The sequence below is a fragment of the Lutra lutra genome, chromosome 12, assembly GCF_902655055.1.
Source record: "Lutra lutra chromosome 12, mLutLut1.2, whole genome shotgun sequence".
Taxonomy (NCBI): Eukaryota; Metazoa; Chordata; class Mammalia; order Carnivora; family Mustelidae; genus Lutra; species Lutra lutra.
Window position 1 is genome coordinate 50,837,246 of NC_062289.1, and position 23,698 is coordinate 50,860,943.

General features: G+C 42.7%; 1 protein-coding gene across 1 annotated transcript in view; it reads right to left on the reverse strand.

The window, feature by feature from the left end:
* Positions 1 to 367: 367 nt before the first annotated feature.
* COLEC12 (collectin subfamily member 12) overlaps positions 368 to 23,698 on the reverse strand; it is a 192,722-nt gene continuing 169,391 nt past the window's right edge. The window contains exons 7-10 of the mRNA XM_047698586.1: positions 22,856 to 22,992; positions 21,491 to 21,600; positions 11,092 to 11,237; positions 368 to 1,821 (exon numbers count right to left, since the gene is read on the reverse strand). Coding sequence (XP_047554542.1) covers positions 1,802 to 1,821; positions 11,092 to 11,237; positions 21,491 to 21,600; positions 22,856 to 22,992 — 413 coding nt within the window. The 3' untranslated portion in view covers positions 368 to 1,801. The remainder of the gene's footprint in view (positions 1,822 to 11,091; positions 11,238 to 21,490; positions 21,601 to 22,855; positions 22,993 to 23,698) is intronic.

Here is a 23,698-nt window from a genome sequence, read left to right on the forward strand (position 1 = left end):
CAGCTGTGGGAACTAGCTATTCCCTTCTCATGGGGGCAGAAGACATTTAAGTTGCTTCTAGGCATGAATCTTAATTACTTAAACAGGAAAAGGACAAAAAAGGCGATTTGGTTTAGTCTCTGAAAGGTCTTGAGTGGTTGGGTTTCATCTATGAACAGTCTTGAGCCTGAATAAGTACTAGAGTACAGCCCTTGACTTGTGTCATGGGGCCCAGATGCCAGTGGGTCCTGCCCACATGACCAGGCTACATGGACCAGGCATCAGGGCATAAAGATGCTGAGGAGATGGCCACTTCGGGCTGCAGAGATGGGAGATGGCATGGATGGTGACCAGGGGTAAGACAACATAGTCCACACAGCTACAGGTGTGAAAGTCAAACTCTGTCTTTATTCTTTTACCATTTTATTTGGGATAGGTAGCAGCATTGCCTGGGAAGCTCCTTGGAAGGGGAGGAGAGGAATTCTGTTGGATAGAAATCTTACCTTTAAGAATCAATGATATCTAATGCCTATTTTCAGCACATTTCTTGTTAAACTTTTCAATGGCAAGTCGAGGAATAGGAGGAGGATGGACTCAGAGGAAGGGTTCTTTGCAGTCGTTCAATGTAGTGGCCAAAAGTTGACTCTTGCATTTCATTATGCATGCGCCTTGGAGTTATGCTTTTTGGAACGTGAATTAAGAAAACACAAACTTTCCAGATAGCGTATAGCTTTCCCCATCTTTCTTGTATCTCTGTCCTTGGTTGATAGGATGCTATACTTTCCTGACAGTCATTAGCAGCTCTATTAGGAGTCTGATACCACACACATTCATACTGCAGCCACAAAACAAGGCTTTCTAGGTGCTCTGTCTTTTCCAACAGATACCTTTCTACCACTCCTAACTCCCACCAAAATGAAGCAGAAGCACATTCTGAGTTGACCACTTCCTCTGGGCCCAGCCAGGCACACAGCAAGAATGCTGGCTGGTGATGGACTCAATACACAGCCCACCTGACTGAGCCATATATATGTTCAGCCTTGACGTACCCTGGCAAAATCTGCAAGGATATTTGTAGACATTTCAAGTGATTGACTCTTCTGAGGAAATGCTACATTAAAAAATATATACACACATATATTTAATTTTTTTTAAAACCACAATTGAAAAAAATTTTTTTGCCATTGGGTAGAATTAAATCTGACAAGAAACCCTAGGAGTTTTTTTTTATTAGTACCATTATTGTTTTCTTTGGCTCCATGTATTATATTGGTTAAAGGACAAAAAAAAAAAAAAAGAAGAAAAGGAAAAAATTGTAAAAAGGCAAATATTTTGTACAAAAATACAAAGTTTTAAAAGCTCTTTAAGTATATTTCATATTATCACTAAGAGTTGGCTTATATATCTGTATGTCTGCATATTTTTCTTACGTTTGGGATTTTAGAAATGTAAGGTACTGTTTACACAATACAGTTTAAGTTCTTAGAGCTCAACAACCAATGATAGGCTTTTTTCTGATTGGAGCAATCCATACTTTGGAAGATGTGTTTTGCATAATTATACAGTTACTGGCTGAGAAAAATCTATGTGATTCAGTCCATTTGCATACTGAAAATCAATATATCATACTGGGGGAACATTTTAGTTCTGAAGTCCTTGAGTAAAGGAGGATGGTAAAGATAACCAGCTGTCAATCTTTTCAGAAACTGGTCTTCAGTGCTTTTTTTTCCAATCTGGAGAGAAGGTGATACAATCAGAGAGCAGTATCCTTTCCCTTTGAGAACCATCCAGAAGTTTGCTCATGTTATTATATCACAGTCCATTATAATGCAGATGATAGTACTAAAAGAGAGGAAAAATAATGGGCATTTAGTTTTTCTTAAAGAATACCATTAATGTACAATTAAAAAAAAAAAGGAACATGTATTTTAATAGAAAAGATTCCAAAATGCAACATTCAGTTATTTTTTCAAAGAAATGCCTGTAAGGTTATATTCAGATTAACTAAAAGGTAAATTTCCTTTTGAAGAAGCCTATTCTGGGCTCAACTCAAATCCCAAGTGGCCAAACAAGGCAAACAAATGACAAGTCTGGGTCACTTCTCACCCTCTACTGTAATTTCTTTCTTTTTTTTTTTTAATTGAGGTATAGCTGACACACCACGTATTAGTATGTTTCAGGTGTACAATATGATTTGGTAATTGTATACATTCTGAAATGATCACCACAGCAATCTAGTTAACACCTGTCATCACAGTTAGAAAAATAATTTTTTCTTTTAACTTCTTGAAGTTTTAATTTTAATTCCAGCTAACACAGAGTGTTATATTAGTTTCAGGTGTATAATACAGTGATTCAACAATTCCTGGTGCTCATCATGACAAGTGCACTCCTTAACCTCCATCCCCTATTTTGCCCATCCCCCCAGCCTACCTCCCTTCTGGTAGCCATCAGTTTGTTCTCTATAGTTAAGAGTCCATTCCTTGGTTTGTCTTTCTCTCTTTTTCCATGTGTTCATTTGTTTTGTTTCTTAAAATCCACATGTGGGTAATCATATGGTATTTGTCTTTCTCTTCATGACTTTGCTTATCATAATACCCTCTAGCTCCATCCACAATATTGCAAATGGCAAGATTTCATTCTTTTTTGTGGCTGAATAGTATTCCATTGTATACATATAATACATCTTCTTTATCCATTCATCTATTAATGGAGGGTTGGACTGCCTTTCATTTTTTCGAAAGCTTCCTTTGCTGTGTAGGAGCTTTTTAGTTTGATGTAGTTCCAGTTGTTTATTTTTGCCTTTGTTGCCTTTGCTTTTGGTATTAGATGAAAAAAATCATCACCAAGACTGATGGTCAAGGGGCGTACTGCTTATGTTTTCTTCTAGGGATTTTATGGTTTCAGGTCTTAAGTCTTTAATCCATTTTGAGTTAATTTTTGTGTATGATATACACTTCATGATTTTGCATATGGCTCCAGTCTGCCTAACACTATTCATTGAAGATACTATTCTTTTGCTGTTATGTATTCTTGGCTCCTTTGTCAGTTAATTGACCATATATGTATGGGCTTATTTTTCTATTCTGGTCCATGATCTACATGTCTGTTTTTATGCCAGTACCATACTGTTCTCATTACTGTGCCTTTATAATATAGTTTGAAATCACATTTCAAAATGCTTCTAGCTTTTTTATTCTTTCTCAAGATGGCTTTGGCTCTTTGGGGTCTTTTGTGGTTTCATACAAATTTTAGGATTGTTCTATTTCTGTGAAGAATCTCTATGGAATTTTGATAGGGATAGGACTGAATTGCTTTGGCTAGTATGGACAGTTTAACAATATCCTTCCAATCCATGAGCATGGAATATCTTTGCATTTATTTATGTCATCTTCAATTTTTTTCATCAATGTCTCGTAAGGTTTCAATGTACAGATCTTTCACTCCTCGGTTAATTTATTCCTAGGTATTTTCTTTGATGCAATTGTGAGTGGAGACGTTTTCTTAATTTTTCTTAGCATTCATAATTAGTGTATGGAAATGTAACAGATTTTGGTATACTGGTTTTTTATCCTGCAACTTTACTGAATTCATTTACTAGTTCTAACAAGTGTTTTGTTTGTTTGTTTAGTGGAATCTTTAGGATTTTCTATATATAAAATCATGCCATTTGTGAATAGTGACAGTTTTACTTCTTCCTTTCTAATTTGGATGCCTGTTCTTTTTCCCTCTAATTTCTCTGGTTAGGACTCCCCCACCCCATACATTTGAAAACACTTCTATCTCCATTAAAAAAAGATGTTAGTTGAATGGGATATTTTAAAATTTAAATTTAACATATAGTACATCGTTAGTACATACAGGACAACATAAAGCCAACATATAGTAGCTCATTAGTTTTTGGTGTAGTGTTCAAAGATTCATTAGTTGCATATAACACCCAGTGCTCATCATATCACATGCCCTCCTTAATGCTTTGGCTAGGACTTCTAATACTATGTTGAACAAAAATGGCAAGAATGGGCACATCCTTGTCTTGTTTCTAATCTTAGACAGAAAGCTTTTAGCTTTTCACCATTGAATATGATGTCAGCTATGGGCTTATCTTCTAAGACCTTTATTATGTTGAGGCCTCTCTATTCACTTTGTTGAGAGTTATTTTATTCTAAATGGAGGCTGAATTTCATCAAATGCTTTTCTGTATCTATTGAGGTATTATTTTTATCCTTCATTTTGTAAATGTATCCTACTGATTGGTATATGGATATTGAACCATCCCTGCCTCCTTGCAATAAATCCCACTTCTCATGGTGTATGATCCTTTCAATATATGGTTGAATTCAGTTTGCTAATATTTTGTTGAGGATTTTTGCATCTATGTTCATCAGAGATATTGGCCTGTAATTTTCTTGTGGCATACTTCTCTGGTTTTGGTATCGAGATAATGATGGCTTTGTAAAATTAGTTTAGAAGTATTCTCTCTTCTATTTTTTGGAAAAGTTTGAGAAGGTTAGTATTAATTCTTCTTTGCATTGTTTGATAGAATGCACCAGTGAAGCCCTCTGGCTGTGGACTTGTTTGTTGGGAAGTTTTTGATTACTGATTTAATCTCCTTACTACTAATCTGTCTGTTCATGTATTCTCTTTTCTTTGTTATTCAGTCTTGGTAGGTTTATGTTTCTAGGAATTTATCCATTTCTTCTAGCTTGTCAAATTTCCTGTCAATAATTGTTCAGAATAGTCTCCTATGATCTTTGTATTTCTGTGGTATTAGTTGTAATATCTCTACTTTCATTTCTGATTTTACTTAAAATTGAGTCTGCTCTTTTTTGTGGCGAGCCTAGCTATAGTTTTGTCAGTTTTATCCTTTTAAAGAATCAGCTCTTATTTTCATTGAGCTTTTACAGTGTCTTCTTAGTCGGCATTGCATTCCCTTCTGCTTTCCTTTTTGTTATTTCCTACCTTCTGCTAACTTTGGACTTCATTTTCTAGTTCTTTGAGATGTAAACTTAGGTTACTTATCTGAGCTTTTCTTGTCTATGGAGGTGGGCATTTATTGCTATGAAGTCTCTTAGAACTGCTTTTGCAGCATCCTGTAAGTTTGGTATGTTGTATTTCCATTTTCATTTGTCTCAAGGAATTTTTTTTTTTAAAAGAATTTATGTATTTGACAGAGAGTGAGAGAAGGAGAGAGAGCACAAGTGGGGGGAGCAGCAGAGGGAGAGGGGGAAGCAGGCTCCCTGCCGATGCGGAACTCGATCCCAGGATCCTAAGATCATGACCTGAGCTGAAGGCAGAGGCTTAACCCACTGAGCCACCCAGGTGCCCCTCAAGGAATTTTTTGATCTCTCTTTTGATTTCTTCTTTGATCTACTGGTTTATTTAGTAGCATGTTGTTTAATCTTCACATATTGGTGAATTTTCCAGTTTTCCTTTTGTAATTGATTTATACTTTTATATCACTGGGGTCAGAAAAGATGTTTGGTAGGATTTCAGTCTCCTTAAGTTTAATTTAACTTGTCTTGTGGCCTAATATATGATCTTAGAGAATGCTTCATGTACATTTGAGAAGAATGTTTTCTGTTGACTTTTTTTTTTTTAGATTTTATTTATTTATTTGACAGAGAGGTCACAAGTAGGCAGAGAGGCAGGCAGAGAGAGAGAGGGGGAAGCAGGCTCCCCGCTGAGCAGAGAGTCCGATGCGGGGCTCAATCCCAGGATCCTGAGATCAAGACCTGAGTCGAAGGCAGAGGCTTAACCCACTGAGCCACCCAGGTGCCCCTTCTGTTGATTTTTGATGGAGTGTTTAGTATGTCTGTTAAGTCTATCTGGTCTAATACATTGTTTAAGGCTGATGTTTCCTCATTGATTTTCTGTCTGGGTGATCTAGCCATTGATGTAAGTTGGGTAATAAAGTCCCCTGCTACTGTACTGCCGTCTATTTGGTCTGTTAAATCTTTGTTTCATGTATTTAGGTGCTCCTATATTGGGTCCATAAATATTTATAAATGTTACATCCTCTTGTTGGACTGACCCCTTTATTATTATTATTTTTTTTTTTAAGATTTATTTATTTATTTATTTATTTGACAGATCACAAGTAGGCAGAGAGGCAGGCAGAGAGAGGGGGAAGCAGGCTCCCCGCTGAGCAGAGAGCCCAACGCGGGACTCGATCCCAGAACCCTGGGATCATGACCTGAGCTGAAGGCAGAGGCTTAACCCACTGAGCCACCCAGGCGCCCCGTGACCCCTTTATTATTATGTAACGTCTCTTATATAGTCTTTGTTTAAAGTTTCTTTTGTCTGATATAAAATAGCTATCCCATCTTTCTTTTGGTTTTTGTTTGCTTGGTATATCTTTTTCCATTCCTTCATTTTCAGCTTGTGTGTACCTTTATGTCTGAAGTGAGTCTCTTGTTGGCAGCATACGCACGGGTCTTGTTTTCTTATCCATTTGGCTACTTCATGTAGCTGATTTTGATTGGAAAATTTAATTTAATTCATTTCATTCACTTAAAGCAACAGTTGATAGGTGTATACTTAGTCATTTAAAAAACTGCTTTTTGGTTGTTTTATAGTTCCTCTTGATTCATTTCTTTTGCTCTCTTTGTGATTTGATGACTTGCTTTAGTGGTATGCTTAGATTCTTTTTATCTTCTGTGTATCAACTACGGGTTTTACTTTATTGTTACCATGAAGCTTACATGTAACTACTTATATTTATAACTGTCTATTTTAACTTGATAACAACTTAAGTTTGCATTCTAAAGCTCTACATCTTTACTCCCACTTCCCACATTTTGTTTTTGATATCACATTTCATCTTGTGTATTTCTAATTTTTGTAGTTATAGTTATTTTTACTACTTTTGTCTTTTAACCTTCTACCAGATTTATAAGTGATTAATCCACCACTTTTACTGTTTATCCTTACCAGTAAGATTTATACTTTTGCATGTTTTCTTGTTATTAATTAGCACTTTTTTTTTAAGCTTAAAGAAGTCCCTTTAACATTTCTTGTAAGGCTAGTTTAGTGGTGATGAACTCCTTTGGCTTTTGATTATCTGGGAAACTCTATCTCTGTTTCAATTATGAGTGATAAGGCTTATGGGGTTTCCCTTGCAAATACTAGTTTTCTTTTCTCTTGATTCGCACCCCCCACATTTTTACTTAAATTCTAGTTAGTTAACATATATGGTAAAATTGGTTTCAGGTATAGAACTTAGTGATTCATCACTTACCTGTAATACTCACTGCTCATCACAAGTGCCCTCCTTAATACTCATTACCCAATTAGCCCATAAATTCTCATTATTTTTTAATTGTTATGTGTCTTGGTGTAGATATCCTTGGCTCCATCTTATTAGAGGCTCTGTATGCTTCTTGGGCCTGGATGTCTGTTTCCTTCCTCAGATTAGGGAAGCTTTCGAGTAAGTATTCTGCCCTTTTCTCTCTTCTGGGATCCCTATAATGTGCATGTTATTATGCTTGATGATGTTACAGAGTGCCCTTTAACCTACTCTAATTTTTATTCTTTTTTCTTTTTGCTGTTCAGCTTGGCCACTTTCCATTACCCTGTCTTCCAGACTGCTGATCTGTTCTGCATCCTCTAATTGGCTTGATTCCCTCTAGTGTATTCTTTGCTACTGAAATCTTTCCATCCAACTGGTTCTTTTTGTATTTTCTATCTCTTTGCTGACATTCTGAGTTCATACATTCTTTTCTCAAGTGCAGAGAGTACCTTTATGACCATTACCTTGAATTCTTTACCAGCCATATTGTTTATGTCCATTCATTTAGCTTTTTATTGTGATTTTATCTTGTTCTTTTATTTGGGACATATCCCTCTGGCTCCTCATTTTGTCTGTTTGTTTCTATGTATTAGGTCAGTCAGCTGCAATTCCTGGTCTTGAAAGTAGTAGCCTTGTGTAAAAGAGGTCCTGTAGGGTGCTATCATGCAATCCCTCCAGTCACCAGAACCAGGTGCTCCAAGGGTATCCCCTGTGTGGGCTGCAGGTGTCCTCCTGTTGTGGCTGAGCTGACTGCCTTCAGCACAGCCAGCTAGAATGACCCACTTTGCCTGCTGTGGGTGCACCAGGCAGGGTTTGCTCCCTGTGTGTTGAGAGGCCTGTCAGCAGCCACCATGAGTTCACAAATGGGTGGGCCAGCAGTCAGGCTAGCTGCCTGCATCTGAGCAGGCCCACCAAAGGACAGGTTTGTTCCCTGTGCAGCCAGCTGTAGGAACATCCCCTCATCTTCCCGGGGCAGGAGTCACTTTGGAGTAGTGGTATCCGGGCCAGGGTTGCCTCCCAGGTGTGGCAGGGTAGGACCTGCTCTGGAGGGATGCTTGCTGAGATGGGTGGGTGGGCTGGTTGGGGGGCAGGGGGTCTGCAGGAGAATGCCAGGGCAGAGCATTTAAGGTAGATGGAGAGTGTTAGCATTGGCTCCCCTTCGCTTGCTAGCCTTGGCTTGCCTTGGCTATCTAGGCTGGGAAAAAGAAATGGTGCCCACCAGTACTTTATCCCTAGAGAAATCTTCAGATCTCTGCCCTTTCAGCACATGTTCTAAGATAAGTCCCAGGTGTTTTTCAAACTACTGCTTCTGTGCCGTGTCTTGGGTAGAGTTATGTATGCTGACATTTTAAGGGTAGGGACTCAGTTTCCCTTTGCTCTCCAGCTCTCCAGGTGCCTGGCGTGGGGTCCTATCCTCTCGCCTCACCATGCTTGTGATGTCCCTCCCATTTTCGTTAGTCACAGTGGGGGTCTGGTTTCCAACCACATCTCTGCCCCTCCTTTCTCTTATGATATGACCTCCTCTCTGATTAGCTGTGGGAGGTCTGTTCCGCCAGTTTTCAGTTAGTCGCATGGAGGTAGCTGCTCTCTTGGGTGTCTTTGCCACAAGGTGAACTCAGGATTCTCCTATTCCGTCATCTTCCCCAGTATTCCAGTGAGCAGCTTGATGGCCATTACTGTGAGCACTTTATCAGGGAAGTTACTTATCTCCACTTTATGAAGGGTTCCCCCCTTGCTGCCGAAGTTTTATCTTGCTCTTTTGTTTGGAACATTTTCCTCCGTTTCTTCATTTTGCTTGACTATCTGCTGGTTTCAATGCATTAGATGAGACCACCTCTCCCAGTCTTAAGGAGCGGCCGTATGTAGGAGATAAACCTTACCGTTCAACCCCACTCTAGCTCTTGGTTGTCTCTCAAACTTTCTGATTGTCCAAGCAGCCTATTTTATTTTTAATAGCTCCCCATAGTTGAGGGCGTGCCAAGGTCAGTGTCCCAAAGGGGAAGATCACAGTCAGCACCTAGATGCAGGCTGATTGGAAGTCAGACCTTCAGGCAGCAGTGTTTAAAGACTGCAAACAGACACAGTCCTGTGGGACCACATGTGTAAGCTCTGAAGGCCACCAAGGCCAGGTGATCTGGAGGTGTCATTTGCAAAAATACCCGTGGGCACAGGGAGAGCACAGAGATGGCATCCCCCAGCCTCTGTTCCCTAGGAAGGCCTCAGATGTATGCCAATCTGATAGGTCCCCTAGCCCACCAGACACATGCAAGAGCTCCCCTCCAGGAGACGCTGGTGCTCTGGAGCACAGCAGAGAGAGAGCATGGAGATAGTGACTGTCCTCCAGACCTCTGGAAATGATTACAGTCAGGCCTTAGAGGTGTCCTTCATCACAAGCCTATGCCTCAGTCTGCAGTCATGGTGATAAGTGGACACGTGTCTTTCACAGAAAGTGGAGCTCCTGGGTCTGTTATCTCTTGCTGTGCCCTGGAGGGGGGTGGTAGCTGTGTAAGAACTCTTTCTCTGCTGGTTACAGTCCTGCAGGATCCATGAGTATAAGACCCACAGGCCACTGGAACCAAGCCATGTAGATATGGCCCCTAGTGACAGCTGCAAACATGGATGCACTGGACAAGGGTCTAAGCTCCTTTCTGGGAGACGCCAGTGAGCTTAAGTGAGTCTGAAGGATAGTGTGCAAGGGCTGCAGCCACTACCCACAGGCCCCTAGATGTGGTCTAAACCGGAGGCTGCCCCTTAGGCCAAAGCCCCTGGACAGGAAACTAAGCTGCTGTTGCTTCTTTTTATTTTAGAGAGAGAGACAGAGACTGGTGTGTGAATAGTTGTGGGGGGAGGGTGGGAGAGAGAGAAAATCCGCAAGCAGACTCCCCACTGAGTGCAGAGCCCACTGTGAGGCTCAAATCAGGACCCTGAACTCATGACCTGAGCTGAAATCAAGAGTTAGACACCTGACTGTTGAATGGATGTATGGAGAATCTGTGCCCTGGTTACTACCAACAATAGTTTGAGAAAATGTATTTGAGGTTTTTTTGTTTGCCACCACCATTTTCATAAAGGTTTTATGAGACATAATTCACATATAAAATTCATCCACCTAAGGTATACAGTTCAGTAGTTTTTAGTATATTCACAAATTTGTACAATTTAGAAGTACCTAATTTTAGAACATTTCATCACTCCACAAGAAATCCATACTTATTGGGATTCACTCCCCACTTCCTCCTACTCCTACCATAAATGTTTAAATCTAGTCCTGATGAAGAAAACAAAGATGCCCCATTCTGAAAAGGGTCATGTATTACATGAAGCTTTAGATTTTAAAATAAAAAATAGATACATCCAAAAGCTTCTTTGGCTTACAGGCTTTTCAGGGGTATAGACCATCTCCCTCCATTATCTAGCATAGCCCCCGGCCCAGATTAGATGCTCAATAAATACACGTGGAGTTGAATGGTTGGCCGCCTAAAATCTCCGTGTGTGGAACTCTATAAAAGAGGCATGACACTGGTACCAAATTTATTAACTGACAATATTACAAGATAATGACCTAGAACAGTTAGTCTAATACTTACTTCCTGTACGTTTGAGGCACATTTATCAACTTATTTAAGCTCTCACAACAACCTCATGAAGAGGATACTGTTACTATTTCCCTGGGGTTTACAGCCTTCCCTCTAACAAGTGGCCTAACCGGGACTAGAACCCCATTGCAGAGCCTGCATTCAAAGCCCTTACCCTCCTTATATGTCACCCTTGAACAGGAGGTAGGCTCTGCAGCCCACCCTCAGATCTCCACTCCTGCTTACCTGTCTCTCTGTCCTTTTCGCAAATGAAGTTATTGATGTCTTCACACTGGAAGTCATTCCACTGCCCAGCATAAATCAGCCCAGCACAGTCTTCTCCTGGCCCGTGGCCATGACCCCAGTTATCTGGCTGTCCAGCTTTCCAATTTCTTTTAATAAAAAGAAGTTGAGTGTTATTTGCAAGTCACGCCACAGTTTTCTTTACCCAAGAGCAGCAGAGAAATGTAAAAAACAAAACTGCATCCTGTCATTTGTCCTGGAAGGAAAATGCACTGTTTAAGGAGTGTTCTTATTCAGAATAAAAAGCAGCTGTTTTGCAGGGTAGTGGGTAACACAGCATCTCCCTGCAGGCTTGTTATTTTTGCCACAGAGAAATCAACTCACTAAGCTGCTGCATCAGAATGCTGAGGGAGTGAATCCTTCTGGCAACATGGTTAGATGAGTAACCTTCCAGTGTGTGTGTGTGTGTGTGTGTGACTATACATGTACTCAGTGGACACGCTACACACACACTCTCACTCACAAGAGAACCAGGGGGATCCTTGCACATTTTGATACCTTGCCCATGACCTGTTAGTGTCAGGCAGGGAAAGTGAGGGACTGCTAATATACATTTCTGAGAATTTACACCCACCAACCTTGGGTTATGACAGTCTGCTTTAGAAAGAAATAGTAATTTAATCTTACTGAAAATGACTCCTCTGTTTCCCTACCTTTTTTGGGAGAGAAATGCTCAAAAACAAGTTTTCTTTAGGATGCATTCACTTGGGGCTTGTTAACTTGGATGCCGCAGCTCAAAACACCACTTTGCCTGAGTCTGCACTTTTCAATTCTGTTTCTACGCAATTCATTAGATGTGCTTCTAGGACTCAAAACTTGAAAGCTGAATTTTCTATAAGAAGCAGGTTCTTGCATAAAAGCTTGTGGTTACTGCCTGAGAAGACAAGCTTGCCTCATGTGGAGGGTCTGTAAAAACATGTGCGGCGGAAGGTTCTTCCCATAAACAATGACTCATTGCCCCGTCAGCCATAGGGTGTCCTAGGGTCACCCGAGGACACAGCCCCTATTGCCCTACATCTTTTTTTATCTATGTCATACACACACACACACACACACACACACACATATACACACACACATACATAAAATATATAATGTATTATTATTTGCCCTAGGGGTACAGGTCTGTGAATTGTCAGGCTTATACAATTCACAGCACTCACCACAGCACATACCCTCCCCAATGTCCATAACCCAGCCACCCTATCCCTACCCCGCAACCCCCAGCAACCCTCAGTTTGTTTCATGAGATTAAGAGCCTCTTATGGTTTGGTTCCATCCTGATCCCATCTTGTTTCATTTTTTTCCTTCCTTAACACCCACGACCCCCATCTTGCCTCTTAAATTCCTCATATCAGAGAGATCATATGATAATTGTCTTTCTCTGATTGACTTATTTTGCTTAGCATAATACCCTCTAGTTCCAGCCACGTTATTGCAAATGGCAAGATTTCAGTTTTTTTTTAAATTTTTTATTTTTTATAAACATATATTTTTATCCCCAGGGGTACAGGTCTGTGAATCACCAGGTTTACACTCTTCACAGCACTCACCATAGCACATACCCTCCCCAATGTCCATAACCCCACCCCCCCCTTCCAACCCCCCTCCCCCCCAGCAACCCTCAGTTTGTTTTGTGAAATTAAGAGTCTCTTATGGTTTGTCTCCCTCCCAATCCCATCTTGTTTTATTTATTCTTCTCCTACCCCCTTAACCCCCCATGTTGCATCTCCACTTCCTCATATCAGGGAGATCATATGATAGTTGTCTTTCTCAGATTGACTTATTTCGCTAAGCATAATACCCTCTAGTTCCATCCATGTCATCGCAAATGGCAAGATTTCATTTCTTTTGATGGCTGCATAGTATTCCATTGTGTATATATACCACATCTTCTTTATCCATTCATCTGTTGATGGACATCTAGGTTCTTTCCATAGTTTGGCTATTGTGGACATTGCTGCTATAAACATTCAGGTGCACGTGCCCCTTCGGATCACTACATTTGTATCTTTAAGGTAAAGACCCAGTAGTGTGATTGCTGGGTCATAGGGTAGTTCTATGTTCAACTTTTTGAGGAACCTCCATGCTGTTTTCCTGAGTGGCTGCACCAGTTTGCATTCCCACCAACAGTGTAGGCGGGTACCCTTTTCTCCATATCCTCTCCAACATCTGTCGTTTCCTGACTTGTTAATTTTAGCCATTGTGACTGGTGTGAAGTGTTATCTCACTGTGGTTTTGATTTGTATTTCCCTGATGCTGAGTGATGTATTGCACTTTTTCATGTGTCTGTTGGCCACCTGGATGTCATCTTTGTAGACATGTCTGTTCATGTCCTCTGCCCATTTCTTGATTGGGTTATTAGTTCTTTGGATGTTGAGTTTGGTAAGTTCTTTATAGATTTTGTATACTAGCCCTTTATCTGATACATCATTTGCAAATATCTTCTCCCATTCTGTCAGTTGTCTTTTGGTTTTGTTGACTGCTTCCTTTGCTGTGCAAAAGCTTTTGATCTTGATGAAGGTTGAAGCAGTCATCAAAAATCTCCCAACAAACAAAAGCCCAGGGCCAGACTGCTTCCCAGGGGAATTCTACCAAACATTTAAAGAAGAGTTAATAACTATTCTCCTGAAACTGTACCAAAAAATAGAAATGGAAGGAAAACTTCCAAACTCATTTTATGAGGCCAGCATTACCTTGATCCCAAAACCAAAGACCCCATCAAAAAGGAGAATCATGACCAATATCCTTGATGAACACGAATGCAAAAATTCTCACCAAAATACTAGCCAATAGGATCCAACAGTACGTTAAAAGAATTATTCACCACAACAAGTGGGATTTATTCCTGGGCTGCAAGGTTGGTTCAACATCCACAAATCAATCAATGTGATAACACTACATTAATAAAAGAAAGAACAAGGACCATGCCCTACATCTTTTGACAGGAGTATCAGGTACGACCAGAGGGTAGTGGGAAAGGATGGGTGAAATTTACAGTTAAAGGGTGAGAAGATGAGGTAGAATTGTCTCCCCCACACTAAACATATACATATTGTGATTTTTTTTTTAAGATTTTTATTTATTTGTTTGACAGAGAGAAATCACAAATAGTCAGAGAGGCAGGCAGAGAGAGAGGAGGAAGCAGGCTCCCCACTGAGCAGAAATCCCGACGCGGGACTCAAACCCAGGACCTGGGATCACGACCCGAGCCGAAGGCAGCGGCTCAACCCACTGAGCCACCCAGGCGCCCCCATATTGTGATTTTTTAAAAATGAAATGTAATCTAGTGACAGATAATCTAGATGAAACCATCAACTAAAGAAGAGTAAAAAAGGGATGATACTTAGGAGGGAGAGTTAGAAATACTCATTCACACATTCAGTCCAGCAGATCTCCCCAGAGCACCTACTATGTGCTAGGATGAAGCTACATGACGGCAACACTGCAGTGCAGGGAGAAGACAGAATTCCAGCCTTCATGGAACTTCCGTCACCGACAAGAAACAAGTGAATTAAAAATCTCAGATCGCCATGGTGATGCCAGAGAGAAATGAGGTTGGACGGAAAAAGAGGTTACTTTCATGGCTGCTTTTCTGTGTGTATTTCCATCCACCTCGTGGGACCCCTTTGGCAATGTCAACAATGCCTGAGCAGCTGGATCCTGCTGATGGACGTTTGCCTAATCCCTGCCAGCAACCCGAGGGGGTTTGATTCCAATTTTGTTTACAGAATTTGAGATCTGTGATTCCTGAATGTATAATGATGGGACATCTGATAGTCTTTATCTCAGTTTACTAGGAAGTTGTATAAATAGGACTTTTGGAGAGAAGACCTGCTTAGTATTATTCCCTTGTATATCCTTCCATTTAAATAGATAAATGGGATTTAGAGAAGAGACCAAAAGATAACTGACTGATAAGAGAGGAGGTAATGTTTATCACCATTCTCTGTTATTTTGCTAAGCCTTTGGAATTCTTTGCCTGCAGTGCTCGAGGTTTTCCTGTGAGACAAGAACTGGGTCGTAGTCCTGTGGCTGCGAGGGAGTGACTTGAGGGGACACTGGTGTTGGGGGTGGGCTGGTAGAGGAGCCTGAAGCCAGGCTGCAGGGGGAAGCAATTCTTCCAGCAGCCCAAGCACCCAGTCTCAGAGCATCTCTTTGGAAAAGCCAAAATCACATGCAGTGATTTGTAGCAAATACCCTGAGTCTGCATGCTTGTACTATAACAGAACAGAACATGTCCCGTAAACAGAGTTTATATATTTTAGAGAAAAATTTTAGCTTAAATTGTGCCTTAACTTCCTTTACAAGTAGAATCAGAAAAGAAGATGGCTGAAGCCTGGGCCCCAATCCCTGAGTCCCATACTACACAGACACATCACAGAAGTGGCTGGGTAGCGACAGAGGTACTCGGGGAAGCATGCTCTAGATACACCAGAGACCTGGGAAGCGCTTGGACTCCCTGCTCCAATCAGCTGCAAACACACAAGCATGTAGGCCAGTGGGTGTGAACCTCCCCACTGAGGATTTTGGTTTCTCCTCATGGCAGCAGAACACAAACTCTCCCTTGGGAACCCCTTCCAACCTCACGAATTAGTACTTTCTCATCAACCACAAGATTGAGGCTTCAGGGCCAAGAAACTTCTGCTGGTAAAGCCTGGCCCCAAAACAGGAAAACCTCCATCTTGCGAAGTGTTACTTGGCTGTAGAATTTTCTTCTGATACAAGGTTCTATATAGATTTCTTGCTGGTGGCCTAAAAGCCAGCGCCACTCTGCTAGAAATGTGAAGCATAGACCAGAGTGAGTTTTTAGTGAATCAGGTGACTCTGAAGGTTCCCTTCTGGAGGCCACCATACTATAGCTCTCTAGTCTAAAAAACACAATACGTAATAGTATGTAGAGGGGTCTGCATGGATAGAGAGGCAGCCCAGAGCAGAGACGGGAGTGTTACTCATCACTTGACAGGATACTTCCACCAAATGATGTCCCGTGCAGGAGACCAAGAAATGGACAAGAGGAAGAGAGGAGCTTCAAGTGTGTTTTGGGAAACCCTTGGGAAGACGATCACGTCTCTGCTGATCTAAGGTGGGCAGGTGCAGGCAGGGTAGGCAGGAGAGGCCTTACAAGGTTCCCTTATAGTTGTGCTCTGAGCCAAGCCAGTGGGCAGAATCTACATCCCACATGGGACCGATTCCCCCACTCCTACCGGGCAGCCTCCATGAATGGTGATGAGCTCTGCCAGGCAACATACTTGCATTTATTCTATCAGGAGCAGAAAGCTCCGCTGGGATGTGCTCCTGGTTTCACCGGTCCTCTTTCATTGTCTGCTTTCTGGTCATCATTATTTCCTTCCTTCTACTTATTTTGGGATTAATGTGCTCCTCTTCTACTCATATAAAGTGGCAGCTGAGATCATGGATTTTCAGCTTAAAATTTTTTTTTCCAAACATAAGCACTCTTAAGGAGTCTAAACCCTGTTTCATCTGCATCCCACACATTTCGATATGTTGCATTTTTCTTTTCTTGGACACATTTTCAGATTTCCTTTCTGATTTCTTCTTCGATCCATCGGTTATTTAGATGTGTGTCCTTTCATTTCCAAATATTTGGCAATTTTGCAGCTATCTTTTTGTTACTGATTTCTAATTTAATTTTGTTTCGGTCAGAGAATATATTCTGTATAATTTCCGTTCTTTTTGAATTCATTAGGATTTGTTTGATGGCCCACCACGTCTGTCTTGGTGAATATACGGAATGTACTTGAAAAGTGTGTATTTATAGCTATTGAGTGAAGCAGCCCATAAACATCGATTAAGCCAAGTTAGTCGACAGCGTTTACCATATCCCTACTGATTTTTCTACTTGTTCCGTCAACTCCTTCAAGGAGAATGTTGAGATGTCCCTTGAAGCTCTGCTCTTTTCTGTGTCCACATTTAGGGTTGGTATGTCTGTCTGCTTGATTGTGACATGGTCTTGGAAATCAGACTTTCTTTTTATTTATTTATTTATTTATTTACTTGACAGACAGATCACAAGTAGGCAGAGAGGTAGGCAGAGAGAGAGAGAGAGGAGGAAGCAGGCTCCCCACCGAGCAGAGAGCCCGATGCCGGGCCTGATCCCAGGACCCTGGGATCATGACCTGAGCCGAAGGCAGAGGCTTTAACCTACTGAGCCATCCAGGCGCCCCGGAAATCAGACTTTCTTTAGAGCAACAAGTCTCATGAGTAGCACCGGCCCTATACTCTAGGAAATATCCTCTAGGCCAGCACAGAGACTGGCTCACAGCGGGCACTCCAGGATAATTTAGTGAATGTGGACACGGGACAGTGGGCTGCTGGATCCCCATTTCCAGTCCGGGGTCTGATGCTGGCCAGGAAAGAAGTTTTCATAGACATGTGGTGAAATATAAGGACATACTGGTGAGAGACCCCTAGGAGCTTGGAGCTCAGACCCCATCCCCAGGTCATGGTGGAGAATGTTCTCCTTCACGGCCCTGGTGTGGGATCTGAGTGAGGCAGCGCATGTGGCATCTGAGTCAGGATATGGTAAAACGCCTCAAGGGCAGGTGGTCGTGTTCTGCAGTGACTGACGTGTGACGACACTTAGATTCTGACAATGATAGTGATACTCATACAGGGACTAGCACGTGACCTTTCCCGAGCACTTCCCATGGGCCACACACTGTCTTAAACGTTTTATATACATAATCCCATTTCCTTTCGTTTTCACAATACTGCTGCAGGCCCTTCTGTAAGACTGGTTGCTAGAGAAGGACATGTGGTCCACAAGCTTGAGTACCTGGCAGTGATGAAGGCCACGTCCAAGCCTGGAACCCGGACGGACCTCCCTGCACCGGCTCCTTTTCTAGTTGGAGCAGTGTCTATTATTTTATGTCAAATTAAATTAACCTTTCGTTGTTGAGGCCGCATAAACCATCTGCTTCATTTATTCTTGCTTTTAAAACTTGATCCCGTGGGGGCGCCTGGGTGGCTCAGTTGGTTAAGCATCAGCCTTTGGCTCAGGTCATGATCCCAGGGTCCTAGGATCGAGCCCCACATCGGGCTCTCTGTTCTGTGGGAAGCCTGCTTCTCCCTCTCTCACTCCCTGTGCTTGGGTTCCCTCTCTCGCTCTCTCTGTCAAATAAATAAAATCTTTAAAAAATAAAAAACAAACACAAAAACCAAAAAAAAACTTGATCCCGTGGACTCATCAAGTGTATGTGTTCCTCTGGGTGGTAAGCGAGAGGGATGGGGTGTTGTGGCTGGAGTGCAGAAGACCAGGCCCTTGCGGGGTTCCGTGGTGGCTGTGACTGGGGATGGAGTTTCCGGGAAGGGGCCTGGTGAGCTCATCCTTCTCAGGTCCCAGGTACTGATGCAGGTGTTCTCCTCCCAAGTCACCTGACTCTTGTAGAGCCGAGGGAAGGGGAGAAGATTGCCACTTGGGGAAAGCCAGTGAAGCCTGTAATGGTCCAGCTCAATCTATCCCACATGGGCCAATACAGTTTTTTCTTGGAGGAAGGCTTCCCACTAAATTTCTTAGTGAGTCTAACCCTGATCTTTTTTGCACTTAGGACTGTGAGGAAAGTGGAGGTGGCTGAAGTGTTTTGTTTTGTTTTTTTTTGACTCACCTACTTTCAACTCCCTAAAAAAAAAAAAAAAAAAGACCCCGGCAATCTTGTCTAAGACCAGTTTTATCTTTTTCCTTTAATAACTTCCATCTTTCATCTCTACCGCCGACCTTTCCAACGGTTTTGAGTCTCCTGAGGTATAATCATGCTGTGCTGGGTGCTCTCCTTGGACCGCCAGCTAACCCCCCAAGTGCCAGGATGTGGTATAGCTTCCTCTCCCGAAGGACAGGTGCAGAGGGGGCACACAGGATATCTGTTGGCCCAGCAGGCAGATAACCACTTGCCTTGGGGGCACTGTGAGGCTTACCTTCCAAGCAGACTTAAAACCTTCCAGTGTTCCATCTTGATGTTTAGTCACTGTTCTGTAAAGAAATGGCCTTACACTGGTTTCTGCCTCTACTTTAATCTTGTCATGTGGAAGATTTGTCTCCCTGTGCCCAGGCACACGCACACAGAAACTTTTTTTTTTTTTAAGATTTATTTATTTTTTGCTCCACATCACTCAGCATCAGGGAACTACAAATCAAAACCACAATGAGATACCACTTCACACCAGTCAGAATGGCTAAAATTAACAAGTCAAGAAATGACCGATGCTGGCGAGGATGCGGAGAGAGGGGAACCCTCCTACACTCTTGGTGGGAATGCAAGCTGGTGCAACCACTCTGGAAAACAGTGTGGAGGTTCCTCAAAAAACTGAAAATAGAGCTACCCTATGACCCAGCGATTGCACTACTGGGTATATATCCTAAAGATAAAAACGTGGTGCTCTGAAGGGGCACATGCACCTGAATGTTTATAGCAGCAATGTCCACAATAGCCAAACTATGGAAAGAACCTAGATGTCCATCAACAGATGAATGGATAAAGAAGATGTGGTATATATACACAATGGAATACTATGCAGCCATCAAAAGAAATGAAATCTTGCCATTTGCGACGACGTGGATGGAACTAGAGGGTATTATGCTTAGCGAAATAAGTCAATCGGAGAAAAACAACTATCATATGATCTCCCTGATATGAGGAAGTGGAGATGCAATGTGGGGGGGTTGGGGGGTAAGAAAAGAAAAAATGAAAGAAGATGGGAGGGAGACAAACCATAAAAGATGCAATCTCAAAAAACAGACTAAGGGTTGCTGGGGGGAGGGGGATGGGAGAGGGTGGTGGGGATATGGATATTGGGGACGGTATGTGCTATGATGAGTGCTGAAAAGTGTGTAAACCTGGCAATTCACAGACCTGTACCCCTGGGGATAAAAATACGTTATATGTTTATTAAAAAAAAAGATTTACTTATTTTTTAGGGGTGCCTGGTGTTTCATTCGGTTAAGCACCTGCCTTTGGCTCAGATCGTAATCCCAAGGTCCTAGGATAGAGCCCTGAGTTGGGCTCCTTGCTCAGCAGGGAGTCTGCTTCTCCCTCTCCTTTTGCCCCTGCCTCCATGTGCTCTTTCTCTCAAAGAAATTTTAAAAAGATTTTATTTTTTAGAGAGCCAGCAAGAGAAAGCGCATATGAGTGAGCTGGAGACAGAGGGGGAGAGAGAATCTCAAGCAGACTCTCTGCAGAGTGCAGAGCCTTGGGGCTCAAGCTGACTTGGGGCTGGACATCACACCCTGAGATCGTGCCCTGAGCTGAAATCTCAAGAGTCAGATGCTTAACTGGCCGAGTCAACCAGGCGCCCCCACAGAAACATTTTAGACACACTGGCTTCTCCACCACCTCTGGCCCTAGCTCCCAGTCCTTGACCATGACAGGTCACACCTCAATACTCCCGACACTGTCTTAGCCTGAGGCACCCCACGGTCTCCTCCCCCATGCAATGATCACAGCTGCCTCCAAACCTCCAAACCGTGACAGCCTCATGCCTGCCTGAGCCTCTGCAGGGTGTCTGCCTTCTCTTCTCCAGCAAAGGAAAGGCTGGTTATTTAGAGGTGAGTTTTCATAAATTCTGCTGCATGTGGTACCATGTGTGGCATATTTTCACATTCATTAAAGGCAAAACAGGAGTTGGAAGAAGTGAAATTCAAATTGGTACAATTCAGCCATCTCCTGACCCTGGGGTCGTATTAAGGAAGAAGTGGAGAGGACAGCCCTAGCGGTTGAAAGAGGAGCCCAGAAGTCTCCATGAGCCTGGGAGCCTGTGCAGGTATTGTAAAGGGTTTCCATTCTTTGTTGCTGCCTTTATAGAATTCAGGTCACACCAGACTAACAAGGACTTCTCAAACACTTAGAGGATGATTATCCCCCACACACCACATCTTTGTGCCTGGTGCATCTGTCACAAAATTGTAGTTCATAAATCACACTCTGGCCAGAAGCCCAGCTGGGGTCAGGGCCACTGACGGTGTTATCCTGAAGTGAGCTCCCGGCCCTTGAACAGGGGTGAGCTCTCATCGTGCCTGGTGTAGTCTTATCCTTCACAGCAGCGACGGAAGAGAACACCTCACCACAATTACCATACTGCGAGATGTTATGAGTCTCTGATTTTTTTTCCATAGGAATGAAAAAAAATTCATGCCATGAAAAGGAAAAAAAACCCCAAAACTAGTTTATAGCTTACTCATTCTCAACCACACATGGAAACACACAACAGGTAGCAGAAGCCTCAGTGTGAGGGGCATCTAGGACACAGGGTGTTTAAAGAAGAGACTGCAAGGGGCCAGGGAAGGGGTGAGAACCAGAGAATAGCCTGGAAGGCTCTGAACACTCACTTATACTCTGGAGATGTCCCATCCAGCCACTTCCATTCGTTTTCATGCTCTGAGTCTGTGAGGCCGATCCAGTGGCTCGCTCTCCCTACCATCTGCTTCTTTATCCATTGCTGAAACACAAATCAGTGGCAGTGTGTCATTATTTGGGGGAGACAGGTATCTGGAGGAATGCCCCCTTCCCTGCAACATTTGGGGAAAAGAAAGGACGTTTAAGAGAAGGTGTGTTATGGTGTGTACATGCTTCTGCTTTTTTTTTTTTAACTGCACTTTTTTTTTTTTTTTTTTTTTTTTTTTTTTTTTTTTTTTTTTTTGCAGTGGTTGGGGGCTTGGACGCATTTTCCTCCTATAGGTTTGTAAATGATATTTAAGGGATGCTCCTCTTCTAAATCACCCAGACACCTTAATGAATCCCACCAGGCTCCATTCCTTTCTATCACCCGTCGCTCCAGTGTTCTGATGACACGAACAGCCATGGCGTTATTGAGCTCTTCCTTGGGCCAGCTCCCGTGTCCATGTGCCACAAACAACCTGTCTGTAAGCCTTCCCAGCAACCAAGGTAGTGAGTGGCTGAGCTGAGATGGAACCCACGTCTGCATATTCTAAAACCCAGGCATCTGACTGGATGCCCGGCCCCAGTTAGTCAGTGTAGGAAACATCTGTTGTCAGGGCTGCATCTGCTGAAGATACTTAGGGAAATGGAAGGAGGACACTGGAACAGTGTGGCACCAGAGAGCACTGGCATTGTTGCTAGAGGGACCTCAGTTTCAGTCTCAGCTCGGCATTTACTTGTCATCCTATAAATAAAGCCATTAAACCTTGTGGGGCCTCAGTTTTCTTATCTGTAAAAGGGGGATAATAATACCCCAGGTTCTGGGCTTGCTGTGAGGTGTAAAGAAGAGATGCCTTGTACAGTGCCCGGCCCATAGTAGGGGCCTAGGGAATGGTCACCAGCGTGATCATGAGGGAGCTCGGCCCTGGGGCCTTCTCTACTGCTGAGGTCACACACCTTGTCCCCTGCACCCACCCCTACAGTGCTCATGCCCCTTGGCTTCTCTCTCCACAGGTGTTTGGTGCCAGCCAGCGGACTTCTCTTCCATATTACAGCTCTTCTGGGAGAAGCCACCGGGAGGAGCCACCATCTCCAGGCTTAATACAGCAGTATCTTTCAGGTGGAAGCAAGAGGACGTAATTCCCATGCCATGAATGCTCTTGTCACTGGATAAAGCCCAAATCGCCAGAATGCGGCCTTCTGTGTTTATGTGACTTACGGATTTTTGATATCTTTGAATCCCCAGTTAAGCATGCAATTTCCAGATGTAAACAATCCTTAAATGATAGTTTTCTCTAAGCATACTGCAAACATACCTGTTCCTCTCTTGTGTTTATGAAAACGAGATGTGAAGACTTGTCTTCGCAGAAGAGTTTTGCATCCTCAAAAATTTCTTTCTCAACCGAAAAATAGTAGCATTTGTCTGTGAAATTCTTCCAGTGAGGGGGGCAGCCTAGGAGCACAAACGTTTAAAATATTAATTAAAAAACACACATACAAAGCACTACGCCCTTCTTCAGTTATATTTAAGAGGCCGTGGCTCTGGCCTTGCTTCCCTCCAAGGCCAGGAGCAGTTCGTGCGTCCACATGTGAGCCTGTGACTGCCCGTGCTGGACAGGCTGGGAGCAGACTCTAGTGGGGAGGAGGGCGGCAGGCCGCAGAGGACACAGTAGTAAGAACTACAGAGCCTGGAAAGTTAAGGACACTGGGACTTAGTTCCTCTGCGTCTGGATTAGTCTTTACAATGACAGAAAGAACAGAAACAACAAAAGACTGAGCAGCCACAGATGTGCCACATTAGTCTGGAGTCCTATGGAACCCATCAATAAATACAGGGGAGAACCCACAACCAAAACGGGGCTTGTGGAAAAAAAACGAAGACAACCAGAGTCGTGCTTAAGGAAATCAAGTGGAATTGGGTGTGATTCAAAGGAGACAAAAATAGGCTTAGTCACTAACCAAACATTGATGGTTTTGCCGAATTATCAAAATTTGGTAATTGAATTAAAAAAGGTAGAAGCACCAGAACACCCTCTCAAAACCATAAGGTCTGGGCTTTAGTAACAGAAAGTTCCATCTACACGGTTACTGAGGGGCGTAAGATGAGAACAAGACTGGCTGGGGGTAGCCAGCCTCAGACTTGCATGAAGGGGATGCAT